We start from the raw sequence: 18,495 nt of genomic DNA on the forward strand, positions 1-18,495 counted from the left end.
AAGGAGTTGGGCATGGGGAGAAATGGAGACCACAATCATTTTCTGTGGCTACTGTGGCAAATTACTACAAACAAGGTAGCTTAAAACAACAGAAATTTATTTTTTTAGAGTTCTGGAGGCTAAGTCCAAACTCTACTATTTACTGAGCTGAAATCAGAATGTCTGCAGAGCTGCTCTCCTAGAGATTCTAGGAAAGAATCCATTCCTTGCCTCTTTCAGCTTTGGCCATCTGTGGCTTGTGGCAGCATTGCTTCAATCTTTGCTCTCCCCTCTGAGAACAGTATTTAAGTCCTACCTGGAGAATCTCTCCTTTACATAGGATCCTCAATTTACTCAAATCTGCAAAGAGTCTTTTTCCACATCAAGTTTAGAACCACATATCTTTGCTGGGGTGCGTTTTTCAGCCTACGTAAGATTAAATGAGGGTTGTAGAGAGCTGGAGAGGGATTAGAAGGAGAGAGATAGGGTGACATGGGAGTTTAGGGATTCTTGTAATCAACATAAGGAGCACAGTGAGAGATAGTCCTTTGGGCTCAGAGTAAGTAGTAGTGGAGGGACTGAGTACTTTCAGGTGCCTACCTCCAATAGATGACAGGGGTTTTTCTAAAAATCTGCAGGTGAAGTTTGAGAGACTTGGGAAAGGAATACAGGCTTGGGAGGTTGGTCTTTTCCAAGTACTTGGCTCCACATCAACTGCACTTTCTCATTGAAACTTTTTCTGATCCTTTTCCTCTGCCCAGGTAGAGTTAATCACTTCTGTGTATTGTGCATTAGAACCACAGTTCTTTTCATACTATAATTGAATTATTTCTTTATCTTTCAGTTTTTAATTAGACTTTAAGGTCTAATAGGCCATAAATCTAATAGACAAATAGTCAAGTTTAAAGTTTCCTTCCTATTTCTCTAATCCCTCTCCCTTTTCTCAAACTAGGCATATGTCTTCTGTGCTTCCATTAAACTTCCTACATTGTATTAAAACAGTCTGTACCCACACTGGATTATTTATTTTTTGAGAGCAGAGATCATAACCTTTCCTCTGTTCTCAGTACTTAGTCTAGTGCCTGGCATATAGGTTTGAATGAAAAAAAAATAGTCATTTACCTTTTTGGATTCTACTTTAAATTACTTTTTATTGCTTCCATACATTCAGATGTTATGTGAAGAATTTTGCAGATACTTATCTCTGAAGGGCATAAATTTTAGAATATGATTATATTACCCTTTCCTGTGGTGTTGGTGGATTCTGTTATTGAAGTATCTTGGTTTGGGGTGATCTGTTCCTTTTACTTGTATTAATACTATTATTAATAACTCCTACCTCCCATCCTTTGCCCTTTTTTTTTTCTTTCATTTCAGTGATGGAGTACCCAATGATGGAAGCTAACTCAATTACCTCAGGAATTAAGAGAAATGTGAAAGACAGAAGAATTTCAAAGACTAAGTTGAATGTTTCTCTTGCTTCAAAAATCAAAACAAAAATAATCAGTAAGTACCATAAGTTTTAAAGTATACTCACACTTTTACTTTTCTTGGAGAATTGATATATTTGCTATCTTATTTCATCAAGAATAGAAAACTATGCTAGGCATGGTGGCACACACTTGTAATCCTAGCTACTCAGGAGGCTGAGGCAGGAGGATCACAAGTTTGAGGCCAGCCTTAGCAACTTAGTGAGATCTTGTCTGAAAGAATAGAAAATTGCTAAACCTACTGTTTTGTTAGTTGTAGTTTTTTTCCCCTGATCCTTCCTCTGTCCTTCAGCTCCTGTTAATTGAGTAGTTTTGTTGATTTTTTTCTTAGTGGTGACAGCTGAATTTTCAACAGTGAGGTTTGGGTGACCCAAGGCAGCTACCTCTTATGCTGCAAAGAAAATACCAAAGTGACTTCTCTGGAAAAGAGCTAAAAAGAGTAATAGATTGTTCTGGCATGCTGTGGCAATTGGATGGTAACCTAGAGTGGCGTTGGCATAGAGTGGTGTTGGCATAGAGTGGGGTGCTGTAGTAGGTTATTTTATATAGCCAAAGCTCACTATGAAGATACTAAATGCCTTGGGAATGGGATTTCATGAATTCATGAAGGGGCAGGGGGAGGGGATACAGGGGAAACTCCCCAGAATAAATTCTCACTAATTCTATAAATTATTTGAATTGGTTTATATCCATTTTAGTTGGAATGGAGGAAGTGTCCTTTGTAGTTACATTTCCTGCTGCTATATCTCCTCTGAAGGATAGTTGTGTATGTGTGATGAAATAAATAAGCCTTGAGCATCTTTAAATCATGATGTTGCTCCTGTCTAGGTCTCTAGGGCCATCTTGTATGTTAGCCCATCTCCTATAGTGGCTGAGTCCTTCTCTCTTTGGCAGGACCCATTGTGCACCCCCTATTATAAGGGATATGTTGTGCTTGAGGAATACAACAGGAAAATTGTTATTATCTTTAGCTTCTGGAAATTTTGAACTGGTTCTAGTCTTTTTCCACCAGCTATACCAAGGAGTGCTATCTGAAACTACTCTCTCAATGCCAAAGATAAAGCTACTTTTTGGACCCTGATTTTTAGTTGCCCAAATTTTCTCTGAATATCTAAAAATATTATTACATTTTATAAAACATATTTTACATAAACTATACTTTTATCCAGTGGAATAAGTTATTGGCACATGGTAAGATATAAATCCAAATTATAAAAATATAATTATGCTTTAAGTGTACAAAGGGAACATATTACATTCAAGATGAGTTAAACCAAAGAATGCACACTGAAATTTCTTTGCTACCAACAGAATAGCATTTCAGTAGTGATTTGAATCATATTTGCATAGTACATTTAAAGCATACAGGTCAGGTTTAGATTGCAGTCCCTGCCTAAAAATAAGAGATAGGCTCTTTTGGATGTAAGTAGGAGATCCCATAGTTTTGACTATTGTCCAAAATTACAGTAAGGATGCCCCCTTCCACTTGATGTTCTTTTGGTACCAGGGATTGAACCCACAGGTGCTTAACCACTGAGCCACATCTCCATCATCCCTCTTCCCCCTTTTATTTTGGTACCACGGATTGAGACAGGGTCTTGCTAGGTTGCTTAGGGCCTTGCTAAATTGCTGAGGCTGGCCTCAAACTTGTGATTCTCCTGCCTCACTTTCCTAGTTGCTGGGATTACAGGCATTCATTATCTTGCCCGGCTTCCACTTGAGGTTTAAAAAATGGACTTTGGGAACATAAAATTATTTATCCAGTTCTGGAACTATAGAAACTGGCTTTCAATGTTTCACAGATTGACTATCTCAATTCCTATGAGACATTGCCAGTTAGAGCTGTAGGATCAGCTTTTCTGTTTTACCTTCTATTTAAAAGTAGGAAAGAAGGTAGGGCAATAAGTATCTAGAGTTCATTTTCATGGTTGATCTAACTGTCTAGGACACTGGGTCTGTATTACTGTGCTTCTCTTATTCTCAACTTCATTTATATACATTTTGCTCTCTTTGCAACTCTTTTCTTCATCTTCTGTGTAGCTTTTATTTCTTCATCTTAAACTCTGGGTACAGTTTTTTTCAAAATAACATCTGTATTGTTATTTTTTTCTAGCATTTAGTTCAAACTTATAAACTGAAATACATTTTTTAAAAATAGTTTTACTAAGGAATATAAAAATTTCTTAAAGCATAAATTTAATATTAACTCAATTTTTTTTACAGACAATTCTAGTATTTTTAAGATTTCTCTAAAGCACAACAATAGAGCATTAGCTCAAGCTCTTAGTAGAGAAAAAGAGAATTCTAGAAGAATTACAACTGAAAAGACAGTGTTGCAAAAAGAAGTGGAGAAACTGAATTTTGAGAATGCATTTCTCCGTCTAAAACTAAATAACTTGGTATGGAAACTATATTGTTTTTGAATTCTAACGTGTAATTAGAATCTTTTAATTGCATTATTATAGAAATTAAAAATGTTTTTTAAGTCTTTGATTTTGTAAAGAAGCATTGATAATCAATATGCTATGTAAATTTGTGTTAAAGGACCAACATCTAATGGGTAATAAAATAGTTAACTTCAGTCTAATTCTAAATGTGTGCTGTGTGCTCTGCAAACCAGTATAATTTTGTGATGCACATTTGACTGCTTATCATAAGCAAAGCTTGGTGCTTTAGTACATTATAGAAGGATGAGCTAAATTTCTCCTGGGAAATGAAATGAGGACCCTCCCAGGGTGTTGGTGTTTGTATTCTCCTTTAATGGTAGCATTTCCCTGGCTACAAACCAAATATAATGAAGGTTGTAATTGTTACTTTTTCTTTGAACTTTCAACTCTCTGTCCATAGGCTGGGCAGTGAGAGCCAGTGATCAGCTAGGCTGCAACTATAGATCTAAATCTAAAATGAGTAGAAATTAATTTAAAATGGAGAAGTGACCTGTAATCCTCAAAGATTAAATATCTCTGACCAATTATGTTTACTTGCTAGGTGATATATTATTATAAGAAGATAGAAAAATGTTTATAGGAAAATTTATAGTTGATATCTCAAAAGCATTCAAAATGTCTGTGTATATGACTATTTGGACTATTCAATGTAATGCCTTTTTATCTCAATGTAATCTCCATAGAAAACAATTGAATCTTCTCACATTGACAGTGTTCACAAATGTATTGTATTATAATAAACTCCAAATCTTAACTGATTAAAAGAGGTCTCTCTTTATTTTACATATACAGAATAAGAAGCTTATTGAAATAGAATCACTCATGAACAATAACTTAATAACTGCAATTGAAATGAGCAGTCTTTCTGAGGTAAGTGAATTTGTGTGAGGATAATATTTTTTAGCATTATTGAGGATAATTGAGAATAGCTAAATACCATCAAGGTTAGAGATTCATATTTTAAACCTTGTGCAAAGAAGTGATAATATCCATTTTTAACTGGCTAACAGCACATTATTTCATGTAATTGGTTATTGAATTTAGATATCTATTAAAAGTAATAGGGTTACATAGCTCATTGAAATACAATGGCCTTCAAACAGACTCAGAAATAAAAACTTAATAGAAAGGTAGGCATTTCAAATTAGGAAGAATTTATATTATTTTAAAATAAAAGATAGAAACAATTGGAAAAACTATTTATGGGGTGGAAATAAGAGGCAGATTCTATTTTATAGCATTCTCCAAAATAAATTCTAGATGGATTTAAATGTAAACAAGGGAATCATTAAAATTGTGAAGAAAATGCTAGTGAATTCAAGTTAGGTGGAAGAAATTGTTCTATACCTAAGCAAGTGCTATACCATTGAACTATATCCCCAGCCTTTTTTTTTTTTTTTTTTTTTTTGGACAGGGTCTTGCTAGTTTGCCCAGGGATAACCTGGAATTTTTGATCCTCCTGCTTCACTCAGCCTTCCAAGTAGCTAGGATTACAGATGCATCCTATGTCTGGATATAGCAAAGTTTTGTATATACTGTCTACAGTTTCTCCTGTACCACCCCTGTTAGGTTTTCACCACTAATACTGCTATTCTGAAAATCACCATTAATGTCAATGTTGCAAAACTCTACAGATAAGCCTTGGTCTTAATATTGACCGTTTTATGACTTTTAGAAGACCACACATACCTATGTCTTATCCTAACTCTCTAGCTATTATTTTTCATCCTGTTTGCTGGTTCTTCTTTATTTTCCTGACTTAGTTCATCAATCTCATGGTTTTATTTACCACCATGTACTGTTAACTCCTGAATTTGTGGCTCCAGCCTGGCTGTCTCCTCTGAACTCTACATGATACTTATCCAGATACCTGCTTGACACCTATTTGGCCATTGAAAGGTATCTCAAATTTCACTTTTGCTACCAAACTGGTTTCTTTGAGGTCTTTATCTGAAGTATTTTCCTATCTTTTTTCTTGCCCAATCTCTGATCCTTTAGTCAATCCTTTTAGCTTTGTCCTTATGATCTGTCCAGAATTCTACCTTTTTTCACAACCTTCTTTCACCACCCATGGCCATGGTACCACCATCTTTTACCTGAGTATTGTAATGGCATCCCAACTTGAGCTTCTTGCTTCTGTTCTCTTAGCTCTGCACTCTTCTCAAGACAAAATAAAAGCCACAGTGATGCTGTTAAAATGTAGTCTCTGCCTAAAACCCTCCAGTGACTTCATCTTATCTCTTGCCCAGTTTGATCTGAAAACTGAAACTCTTGTCATTTCTCTCATCTCATAAACTCCTCTTCCCTCCATTCACTCTAACTTCTTCAATCCGCAGACCCCCGCCTACTCCCTTGAGCACAGATGAGCTGCCACTTTGAGCACCTCCATACTTGTTCTTCCTTCACATCTTGGCTCCAATATTTGTGAGCTCCCGTGTGAAGCTTTCCTTGGCTCCTCTGTATAAATTTAAACACTTGCCCATCCCACCCTTCATTTTATATCTTGCTTCCCTGCTTTAGTTTTTCTCCTTGACCACTTTTTATACTATATAATATATAATTTTACCCATTAATTTTGTTTTATTCATCCCACCAGAATGTAACTTGATTACAAGGATTTTTGTGTGCATGCAGGAACAATGTCTAGAACGTAATAGAATGCAGTTAATTTGCTTAGTGTTTTTTTTTTTTTTTCTCATTGAGAATGAGGCTTTGCGTGGGTTTTGATTTATTTTGAGACAGTCTCAGTTTGTTGCCCAGGGCTTCGCTCTGTTGAACTGGGCTTCAGTTATCCTCCTATCTCAGCCTTCTGAGGAACTGGGACTATGGGGTGTATGCCCCTGTACCCAGCTCCCTTTTTTTTTTTTTTTTAAATTCCAAAAAGCAAGGTACATATTATCTTGCAATCTCTCTGTTTTTGAGATTTTTAATAAAAATAATGCTAAATAATGTTAAAAAAAAAAACTTTTTAGCGTGATTACCATATGGTGTTTCTTCTTAGGTTTCAACTGATTACTTATTTTAGTAGTTTTCCTAATCTCATAGTTCTGGGATAAACTTCAGAAATGATTTATTATTCTTTTAACTCATGCTACTGAGTTATTTTTGCCAGTAAGTGAGATCTCTTTGTAGTTTTTTCTCCATACAGGCTTTAGGCATTGATAAAAATGTCATATATACTAAGATTTTTAGAAGTTTTTCTTTTCCTATTGTCTGGAGAAGTGATATAGTTTTAGAATTATTTCTCTTTATAGGTTTGGTAGAATTCTTTTTTGTGAAACCATTTGGACCTGGGACCTTTTTAATAGGAGTGATTATCTCTTTGTCAACTATAGATATTGATCTACTTAGAAAAATTTCTTCCTTCTATGGTCGGTTTTATTTAATTACCTTTCTTGGAAAAATTATCTGTTTTATCCAGTGTTTTAAACTGATTTGCATAGAGTTGACCAAAGTAGTATGTCATTTTAAAAAATTTTGTCTATTGTATTTTCTCAGTTGACTACTTCTGTGTATTTGACCTGTAATTTTTTCACTATATTAGGTAGTTGTAGTTTTTCTTTTGTTAAAGCATCATTCTTTAAATTTAATTTTGAGTTCTATCTTGGTGATTTAAGCCTACTAGTTTTCATTTTTTCTTTAATAAGTTTTTCTGCTTTTCTGTGGTTTATTTTATGTTAATTTTCTAACTTATTTAGAAATGCTTGTTTCTTTAACTCTGTAGGTAAGGTGTCATTTTCTTACTGCTTTCAGAATTGTTTTCATTGTCTTTAGTTTTGAGAATTCTGACTTTGATGTGTTTGGGCATGAATTTCTTTGGGTTTATCCTTTTGGGGGTTCATTCAGTGTCTTAGATTTGTAGGTTGATGTCTTTCATTTTCAGAACTACTTCTCCAGGTATATTTCTACCCCTGCCCTCTCTCTTCTCTCCTGGGACTCTGAGAATGTGAGGGTTATGTCTTTTGTGAAAGTCTTACAAATCCTTGACTCTGTTAATTTTTTTTCATTCCCTTTTCTGTCTTGTTCTTTTTGGGTGATTTTTATTGTTCTGTGTTCACTTTCTCTGAATTTTTTCCCCTTCTGTCTTTTATTACTTTTGAGCTGTCTGGATTTTTATTTCAGTTTGTCTTATTTTGGTTTTTTTTTATTTTTCAATTCTAGGTTTCTGCTTGGTTTTGTACAAATTTGGTTTGCTGATACTTTCTGTTTCTTTGCTGAGTTTCTTTCTTCACTTGTTTTAAGCAAGCTAATAATTCTTTGTTTAAGCATTTTTTTGATGGTTGCTTTGAAATTCTTGTCAAATAATTCCAATATTTGTTATCTCAGAGTTGGTGTCTGTAGTTCATGTTTTTCTTATGTAAATTTAGGTTTTCCAGGGCTGGGGATGTGGCTCAAGTGGTAGCGCGCTTGCCTGGCATGTGTGCGACCCCGGTTCGATCCTCAGCACCACATACAAAATAAAGATGTTGTGTCCCCCGAAAACTAAAAAATAAATATTTAAAAAATTCTCTCTCTCTCTCTCTTTAAAAAAAAAAAATAGGTTTTCCTGAATCTTGGTACATGAGTGATTTTCTGTTGTATTTTAGACATATTAGGTGTCTTATGTTATAAAACTCATTATTTTCTCAAAGTCTTCTGTTTTAACAAATCTCTTTTGACTTCATGTGGATGGTTCGGAGGAGGTACTGCGTACTGCCAGGTGGGGACCAGTGTTTAGGCTCCTCAGGCAGCTTCTATTAATTATACCTGTTGGTAAAAGCTGCCTCATAGCATGGTTGTATGTTGCCTAATTTTATGGTCCTTATTAAAATTATTTAATACACATGTTTATTTCAGAAAATTCAGAAAGTCTAGCTATTCAAAAATATAAAAGGTTAAAATCACCTAGACTAGAATTTTAAATATATATGATAGGTCCAATGTATTATACATTATATTATATGATGATATATACATGATATATATATATTACATAATATGTAAACATGAATGTATGTATATAAGTGTAAAATCTTATATATGTACGAATATTTATTCCTTTCATAGAAAAATATTTGGAAGGTTACTTAACAAAATTATTGGGTGGTATGATTAAGGATGAACCGTTTTAATCTTATTATCATATTATTTTCAGTCAACTATTGATGACTAATGCAAAAATTGCCCTGTTACTAGTCATGCATGTCCTTATATAGTTTGCTACTTTAAGGACAAACATAATGAGATTAGAAACTTTACTTTCAATTTTCTTTGTTCTGTCTGTTTTCTTTTTTCTGATAGTTCCATCAAAATTCTTTTCTACTGCCAGCCAGCAAGAAGAAATGGATTAGTAAACAGTGCAAGTCCGTGCGTCTTCCATTTGCAAGGTAATTGCTTCAAAACTTGACTAAATAGTGACTTGCAAACTTCTACATTAGGATAAGGCAGATTGGACCTTGAATAGTTTTTATTTGGTTTTATTTCTTAAAATATAGAAAAGCATTTAAAAATAAATAATGAAATTTATTTTTAACATTTTACCAGTAAAAGAAATTAGATATTCTCAAAGCATTCAGTTTTAAACTTTGAAATAATAGAAAGAGGCACTGGTGAACTCTTGGTTACATGGGCTTGAATTTCACTGGTTCAGAGCACAGAGGATTTATATAACACAGTGTTTTCATTGTACAGTCTTTTTTTGTCGATCTGTAGTTGCCTATTAATGTGGGAATGAGAATGGTTTGTGATGTCTTCTTGTATAGGCAGTATCTTCAGGACTCCAAAGAAACTTAACCCTTAAGTCAATAATCAAGTTCATCTGTAGTATCCTCCTACTTTTAGTTTATTTTCTTTCTTTTGACCTCTGTTTTTTTTTTTGCTGGGGAAATCTGATAACTGTTTCTATGTTTATCATACTACCCCAAGCTTTATAATTAATTTTCATCTTTTCTATTTTCCTCCTGTCTAGAATTCTCATTCCTTAATTTTATTATAAGTCATAGAAAGCATCTTATTTCAATCAAACCTGTCAAGTTAAAAGAAAGTCATCAAAACCAAGACAAGTTAAATGACTTAATGAACTAATAGCATTGACTGAAATCCTGTTGTTTCTTTCCAAAAATGTTCTTTCTGTTATGTAATTTATAGGTTTTATGCTTTTTAAACAAATAAATGCACTTATATATTGAAACATTAGTTGTAATTATAGTTTTAAAATACTCATACTGTCTCAATTTTTATATTCATTCTAGTTTATCCCATTGATTTGTCTATTATGTATGTTATTACCACTTTATGCCAGTACATTTTAATTACTGTAGTTTTAAAATGGCAAAATGTATTATTTTGTAGGACTTTAGTTCTTTTTCAAAAATATGTTAACTATTATACATATATTGTTTCATATACACATAGAAATTTCATTGTGTTTTTTTCAGTGAATTTTTGTTTGAAATAAAATATAAATACACATTAGAATTTGGCAAATTTCACAAGTGAATAGCATTGTATGACCCATACCAGACCAAGAAATAGATTAGTAATATTACTTTAGATACCGCACCCTTGTGCTCTTTTCTAGTCACTACCTAATACCCAACTATTAGGATAAAGTTATACCTTATCAGACTTTTAAAATTTTTTAAAGAATTTTTCCATTTCTTTCATCTATAGTATTGAATTATTGGCATAAAATTGTTCATAAAGGCATAAGCCTATGTGCTTAATACGTGTAGGATATATAGTAGTATTCTCTTTTTTTTTCTAAATAATTTTTTAAAATAAAAATTTCTCAATTCTCATTTGCCTTTAAGGGTTCCACTAAGTTTGGATGATGATGATGATAAAGAGAAAATGCAGAATGATGACAAAATTATATCAAAAGCATCACCTGATATTCTCTCTTCAGTATCAATAGGACAAACTTTATCAACTCAGTGTAATTTGGATGTGTCATTCCATAAAGAAAATAATCAGAATGTGAATGATTTAGATCATTCAGAAGATATTTCTTCCATTGTTGATCTACTTCCGAAAGGTGAGATTGTTTTAAAAATTCATTTTGAGCATAGTTGCATTCATCAGATTTTCTTCTTGAGGACGATGATATGTAAGTAGTTAGTAAACTAGATCTCTTAATGTTACAAATGTGCTAACTTCTCTCATTTAAAACTGCTGATATTTAAAGGAAATATAGTGACAAATGTAATATCCATAATTGCCTATTACTCTAGAAGCAATATTTAAAAATGAAGAGGCCTAAGATTTTCTTTGTACCTTAGCCTATGATTTGAAAATAAATATTTTATATATATACATATATAATTTTTTTTAAGTAAGTTCTTTCCTCTCCTTTTCATAAATTTGAAAATTGGGAGCTTAAGTGGATATTACAGTGACTTTTACCACCCAATAGTGGTAAACCAAACACTTGAGCCTGCATAATGACTGAGTAACAAACAATGATGACACGAATATTTTATTTACATGGTATTCCTAAATAATTATCCTGTGGTATATCTGACACATATTTGTCATAGATTTTCAGATTGACATATAAAGTCATAACTGTATTAAATTCAGAGCTTAGAACTATTTGTCCTTTCTGACAATTTATACATAGCCTAATAGCTTTTGTATAATAATTCTTATCAGAGTTAGCTCTGATATTTGGGTTCATTCATTGGCCTCCTTCCCCTTAGAAATCATATGTTAATGGTTCTACTGTTGACTCTACTCCACTCTACTATTGGGGCTGAGGCAGTATGAATTCTCCAGTAGTATATATTTTTCCATAGATACCCTTGTAAAATTTAAGTTTTTATCAGCATAGATTCTTAATAATATAAGGATCTGGCAAGAATATATTGTCAGAAATCTTCTCTGTGAAATGGCTTCATTTTCTAATTTGTTTAAAGTAACTTATTACCTATTTCTGATTTTTTTTCTTCTTTATTTTTAGAAAGCCATTCTCACTCAAATCAGTATTCTAAGAGTTTACTAGTGAGTGAGATGAGAAATGCCCCATTTGTCAGCCACAGAAAGGAGAAACCATCTCCTACTAATGTGGATAAAAGGAAGAAGTGTGGGTCATCTTGGGAGTCTCCTGTAGACACTCCCTGTGTGACAGATTTAGATCAGCAACAGATTTTAAGTCCAGAACTAAAGTGGAATAATGAGATAAATGATTATACTAATGAAAAAAATATTACAATACAAAGAAATAGACAATGCCTTCCTGACATATCTTCAGAGTTTGCCAGCAAACCTAGTGCAGAATGCATGAGTCCAGTTAAGAATAATGATGACCTTCAGGAGCAGAAAACTGTGTATGATGATGACATGGATTTAACTGCTAGTGAAATAAGCAAAATTATTACAGTTTCAAGAGGCACTAAAAATAAAAGTAATATAAAACCAAATGATTGTGGAAAAAAAACTTTCAGAAAAGTAAAAGATTCAAGCTCTGATAAAAAGAGAGAAAGATCAAAGAAAAAATGCAAAAAGAGTTCAGATGTAGATGTTGAGGAAAGGATTGAAAATAGACCAGAAAAATCTGTTGTCCTAGATGGCAAAAGGGATTCAGAAGATCCAAATTTTATTTGCAATACTGAACACCTGATACAGGCAAACATAGTGAAGAAAACAACCCTTCAGAATAGCTTTGATCAAGATGATGGACAAAATACACACTATAATGAAAAGGAGAGAGGAATGCATGTAACAAATGAGCATAAATTTCTACAGGACAGCAAATTGGATATGGGTCAAGATTCTCTAACTTATAATAAAAGTAAAGCTTCTATACAGACATTTGTGATGCACAAATTGGAAAAAGATAACTTATTCCCAGACCAAAAGAATAAAGAAACCATTTCTGAAAACCTAGAAGTTGCAAATAAATTTCAAAGAGCTGATATTTCCTCCCAAAATAATGGAAATTTTTGTGATTATGAGACCCAGAATATGTTGGACACTGATATGCAGCTTGCTCAGCAAAATGAATCAAAAATAAATAATAAGCTTAGGCAAAAAGTAAATAGGAAAACTGAAATAATTTCAGAAGTGAATCGAATATATGAGGCTAATGATAAAGGTCTGCATGTCCCAGAAAAAGGTAACTTTTTTCCCCAAACCCAAGTGGTTAAAGAGACCTTTTCTGAAAACCTAGCAGTTTCAAAAGACTTTCAGATACCTGCTCTTTTCATGAAAGGTAATGGAAACATACATGATTATGAGACCCAGAATGTATTGGGTTTGCAAAAGCAGATCACCAGTGTGTACCCTGTTCAACAAAATGAGTCAAAAGTTAATAAGAAGCTTCGGCAGAAGATAATTCGGAGGACGGAAATAATTTCTGAAGTGAATCATTTTGAAAATGACAAAAGTGTGCATTGCCCAGAAAAAGGTGATCCTTTCTTCCTACAAAAGGATAAAGAAGCCATTCCTGGAAACCTAAAAGACTCAAATGAATTTCAAACACCTGTTCTTTGTACCAAGAAGAATAGAGAGCTATGTGAGTATGAAACTCAGAATGTTCCTGGGATGAGAAGGCATATCCATGATGTGCAACTTGCTTGTCAGAATGATTCAAAAGTAGACAAGAAGCTTAGACAAAAGGCACATCGAAAGACAGAAATAATGTCTAAAGTCAACCAAATATGTGAGAATAATGACAAAGGTATGCATGACCTAGAAAAAGATAACTTTGTTTCTTTAACCCCAAAGAATAAAGAAACCATTTCTGAAAACCTAGCAGTTGCAAATGAATTTCCAGCAGCTGATTTTCCCACTAAAGATAATGGGAATTTATATGACTATGAGATACAGAACGATTTAGATTTGAAAAAGCTCGTTGCTAATATGCAACTTGTTCAGCAAAATGAATCAAAAATAAATAAGAAACGTAAGCAGAAAGTAAATAGGAAGACTGAAATAATTTCTGAAGTGAACCAGTTATATGAGCCTAATGATAAGGATGTGCATGACCAAAAGAGCTATACAGAAGATCTTGATTTGAAAGCAAATAAATCTAAACAAAGACTTGAATGTGAAGGTATTATCAGTGGATATTATATGGAAATCAACAGTAATGAAAAGGAAAGTTGTAATGAAATTCCAGATCTTTATAAACTTGTTAACAAGCATAAAACAAAATCATCAGGCAAGGCAAAGAACTTTTTGATAAGAGATAAGAACAAATCAATTTGTCAGTTAACAGATTCTTCACTGTCTAGTTTAAAACATAGTACTAATGAAGCAGATTCTGATCCTGGAAAACAGACTGAGCCACCTAAGAATCACAAGCAAAGCACCATAACTCTGAATACAAAAAGAGATGTCACTTTTGTGGAAGTGATAAAAGAAAAGTGCGAGGTCAAAAAAGTAAATAAAAGGACATCCAAATCAAAGAAAAGGAAGACCCTCGCAGATCATTCTTCAGGGACCAGTGATGTAGTGGAGATAATACCTGACATTGATCACAGAAAGTCATTTGACTCTGAACAAGCTAATAAAGAAAACTATTTGGAGAAAGATAGTACTGTCAAAATTAAGCCATACTTTCACACAAATGTGTTTAAATCTTTAGCTCAGATATATTCCCCTAACATACAAGATTCTTCCTTTGACAATGTTCGTGGAAGTTCAATACCTTTGAGTATTTCTTCCAGTAAAAACCTGATGATAAAAGAAACTTTTCCCTTGGAGAACTTATCCATCTTTCAAGTAAGCGATGATGTACATGAGAAGATAAAAGAAATCAGCCAGCAAACGGGAAAATCAGGAAGAGGTAGGTCAATACCTGGAGTGATCAAGTTGTAGAAGTGGTATGTTTTTGTTTTTGGTTTTCAATTAGTCAGAAAAGTATTTTATGTTATAACTGTTTTTTGTTTGTTTGTTTTTGTGGTGCTGGGGATTGAACCCAAGGCCTTGTGCATGCGAGATAGGCGTTCTACCAACTGAGCTATATCCCCAGCCCATAACTGGTATTTTTCATGGAATTTTAAAACAGTATATAACTGTGTAGCTTAAACGAATTAAATTCTAGTGCTTTGAGAAGATAACAGTATTGTCAGGGACATTTACAACCTTAAATGCTGATTTGGTCTTTACCACAAAGTTATCTAATAATAGCTTTAGGTAGAAAATTTCCTTTTTCATGTGTTTGAAGGAAATTGAGTGTTTTAAACATATATTATAAGGAATGGCACTGGTTTTATTATTTGGCTACTTATAATAGCCAAAGACTATTACAAGTTTCTTAAGAGTGCAATTCTTCATTCAACAGCATGTGATCTAAGAGTTATTCTAGGTGCTGTCAAGGACTGAAAAGTAAGACCAGCATCCTTTCCTTAGAACATAATGCATGTGAAAGTAAAAAAAAAAAATACAATGGTGAAATAAAAATCTTCTAATAAAAGCAGGTAAATTATGCTAAAGGATATAATGAGGGGAAATTTCAATTAGAGGAATTTGCAAAGATATTATTAAGTAATCAGCATAGGTAAGATTTTTACTCTGTTAGTGTTTTTTCTTTCCCCAGTTATTCAAATAATGAAGTAGAAAACCAGGAAAAAAGTCACCCAGAAAAATGGCAGTCAAGCTGAGCTAGCAATTCCGGAGGCGAGGCAAGATGATTGCAAGTTCATAAGTCAGCCTCAGCAGATTAGTGAAGTCATAGGCAACTTAGTGAGACCCCATCACAAAACAAAACAAAACAAACAAAAAATCATAAAAAGGTGATGTGGCTCAGTGGTTAAGTTCCCCTGGGTTCAATCCTTGGTACAAAAAATCAAATCAAATAAAAAATGGCAGTCAACATTTTGCCATATGCTTGAAAACTTGAATCTGCAGATTTTAAAATACATATTTGAAATAATACTATATTTGATTTTACTTATCCCACTTTTTTCATTAACATTGAATCCTAAGGATATTCCTTTGTTATTAGAATTTTGTAATATTAGACATTCCCATATTTTTTTCTTTTTTTTTTTTTCATTGGTAACTCCAGGCAGGATCCAAAGAAGAGTTTTGCAATCTCTTCTCTGGGTTCTATGGAGGTTTTCTTTACCCTTCTGTGTTAGCTTCTTAAAGCACTGAGTCAACCTTAAAAAGGCACAGGTAAGGGTGATACATTCCCATATCAATTGAATTTTTTCTACTGGGAAGTAACATTTCAAAACTTGTATGTAGAACACTAGGATTTTGATATGGAGAAGGATGTTCAGGTAAAAGCCACCTGAAGAAAAAGAAGTACAAAGTCTAGAGTTATAGGATATATTTCAGGATTGGGGAGCAACCTCTCATCCCTCTGTTCCTCATAGTGCCTTTCACAGTGAGCAATAGTGACATCTATGTTGAATGAATGTGCAGAAATTTGTGTTTCTGTGAAGAGTTGAACCATGAAGAATTTTTGGTATATGACTTCTTCTTCTTCTTTTTTTTTTTTTTTTTTTTTTTGGTACCAGGGATTAAACCCAGGGGTGCCACAGCTCCAGCCCAGCCCTTTTTAAAATTTTATTAGAGACAAGGTCTTGCTAAGTTGCTGAAGCTGGGTTTGACCTTGCAATCCTCCTGCCTTAGCTTCCTGAGTAGCTGAAATTACAGGCATGTGCTACCACACCTGGCTGCTTTGTATGTGATTTTATAATAAAAACGCTGCAGGCTTTTTTTGATAATTTGTTTCCAATTTTAGGCCTCTTTTACTCTCAAAATTGAATCATCAGGTTTAAAATTCCTGCCATGGATTTGCAAATTGCCATATATCCTATTTCTATTTCTATAACTCTGTGTACAATTTTACAAATATTTGTGAAAATAATGTTCTTTGCAGGTAGCAGAACATTACAGGACTTGACAAATACCAGTTTTGTTTCAAATAACACTGCTAAATCTAAAAATGACATAGAAGATCTATCTTCAGAGATGCCAAGCAGAAGAAGGAGGTGTGCTCCTGTGAGTTTCAAAGAGCCAAGTCTCAAAAAGCAAGTATTTCAGTGATTTCAATATGCTATTATAAAATAGGTGCTTAAGAAAAAATTCTGCCAAATTAGTATTAGAACACTCCTAAAAATCAGTAAAACATATAATGTTGACATATAACAGTCACAGTATAATCTGGGTAGATGTAAAGAAATGTATTCTTTAACCAGGGTTTTTTTTTTTTTTTAATGAAGAGAATAGGGGCTTGAATTTAAAGTGGTTTTGTTTTGTTTAGTTTCCATTCTACTACTGCCATTTTTTAAATTGTAAATTGATAATTATATTTTTATATGTGTTGCCTATGATTTACAAGTCAATGTTGTCTATATCTGTTACCCATATTTATTTATTTTCCACCTTATTCTCTGGAGGAAGTTAATGTGGTTTGTGTCCTTTGGTCTCAAAGAATAATAATACTTTTTTAAAATATTTATTTTTTAGTTGTAGTTGGAGGAAGTTAATGTGGTTTGTGTCCTTTGGTCTCAAAGAATAGTAATACTTTTTAAAAATATTTATTTTTTAGTTGTAGTTGGACACAATGCATTTATTTTATTCATTTATTTTTATGAGGTATTGAGGATTGAACCCAGGGTCTCCTACGTGCCAGGCGAGTGCTCTATCACTGAGCCATAACCCCAGCCCTACCTTTTCTTTTTTGTGTAAACTTTCTATATACCTCAACAAAGAGACTGCTATTGCCTCCCATCAATTTATCTATTCCTCAGGTTCAATATTTATCAATATTTTGCCATATTTGCTTCATTGGTCTCTTTTTGTTTTTTTAAAGTAAGTCCTTAATACTGATATAATTTCTAAAATACTTCTGTATGCATCTCAAAAAACTGAGAATTTCTTAATAAAATTCTTAAAACTAGATGAAAATTATCACATGTAACAAAATTGTCAATAATTCCTGTCAACTAAGAGCCAATCCCTATTAAAATTTCCTTAATGAGCATCAAAATGACCAGATTTCCCTTTACATTTGTATTATTCAAAAACTCATGTTTTTAAGAATAAATCAAATATGCTACTTTAGAAAATCTAATCATTCTTGGAGCCGTGTTTTCTGTAGGTTAGAGAAAAATATACTAAATCTTCCTTTGCATTGTTTCAGTATTTGCTCTTTTTATAAAATTTGAGACATTAATGGTTTTGACAGGTATTTAAAAAATAACTAGCAGAGGGCAGCAACATAAGGGAGGATGAAAGAAGAAAGAGTGAAATAAAGGACCAATGTTTTTTAAAAACAGATTTATCAACATATATAGCTCTTTATAGTGACATACCATAAATTTCACTCATTTAAGTTGTGTAATTCAGTGGCTTTTTAGCATATTCCATATCCCTCAGATATGTGCAACTATCAATTTGAGAATATTTCTTCACCCCCCCACCACGCCCCCCAAAAGACTTATTCCCTTTAGCTATACTCCCCTACCTCCAGCCCTAAGAAACCACTTATCTGCTTTCTGTTTCTATAGGTCTCCCTGTTCTAGACATGTCATTTAGCAGTGTGTTTCAGGAGTTATGTATGCTATACCAGTAAATCATTCCTTTTTATGACTAGTATTCTATTATATGAATATACCACATTTTGCTTATCGTTTCATCTA

At 33.2% G+C, this 18,495-nt stretch overlaps 1 protein-coding gene and 1 non-coding gene across 4 annotated transcripts in view; one reads left to right on the forward strand and one right to left on the reverse strand.

The window, feature by feature from the left end:
* Sgo2 (shugoshin 2) overlaps positions 1-18,495 on the forward strand; it is a 31,649-nt gene that overhangs the window by 5,481 nt on the left and 7,673 nt on the right. For 2 of the 3 annotated variants that reach the window (XM_058580356.1, XM_058580357.1), the window contains exons 2-8: positions 1,357-1,485; positions 3,693-3,868; positions 4,709-4,786; positions 9,197-9,282; positions 10,708-10,931; positions 11,856-14,684; positions 16,731-16,885. In XM_058580356.1, the coding sequence (XP_058436339.1) occupies positions 1,357-1,485; positions 3,693-3,868; positions 4,709-4,786; positions 9,197-9,282; positions 10,708-10,931; positions 11,856-14,684; positions 16,731-16,885 (3,677 nt within the window). The remainder of the gene's footprint in view (positions 1-1,356; positions 1,486-3,692; positions 3,869-4,708; positions 4,787-9,196; positions 9,283-10,707; positions 10,932-11,855; positions 14,685-16,730; positions 16,886-18,495) is intronic. The other variant, XM_046447619.2, reaches the window with a different exon arrangement.
* Positions 15,895-16,016, reverse strand: LOC124094716 (small nucleolar RNA SNORA26). Its single transcript, XR_006852309.1, has one exon. It is a non-coding gene; the product is annotated as a small nucleolar RNA SNORA26 (small nucleolar RNA).

The sequence above is a fragment of the Marmota monax genome, unplaced genomic scaffold, assembly GCF_021218885.2.
Source record: "Marmota monax isolate L192 unplaced genomic scaffold, Marmota_monax_Labrador192_F-V1.1 WCK01_AAM20220418_F8-fsc00007, whole genome shotgun sequence".
NCBI lineage: Eukaryota > Metazoa > Chordata > Mammalia > Rodentia > Sciuridae > Marmota > Marmota monax.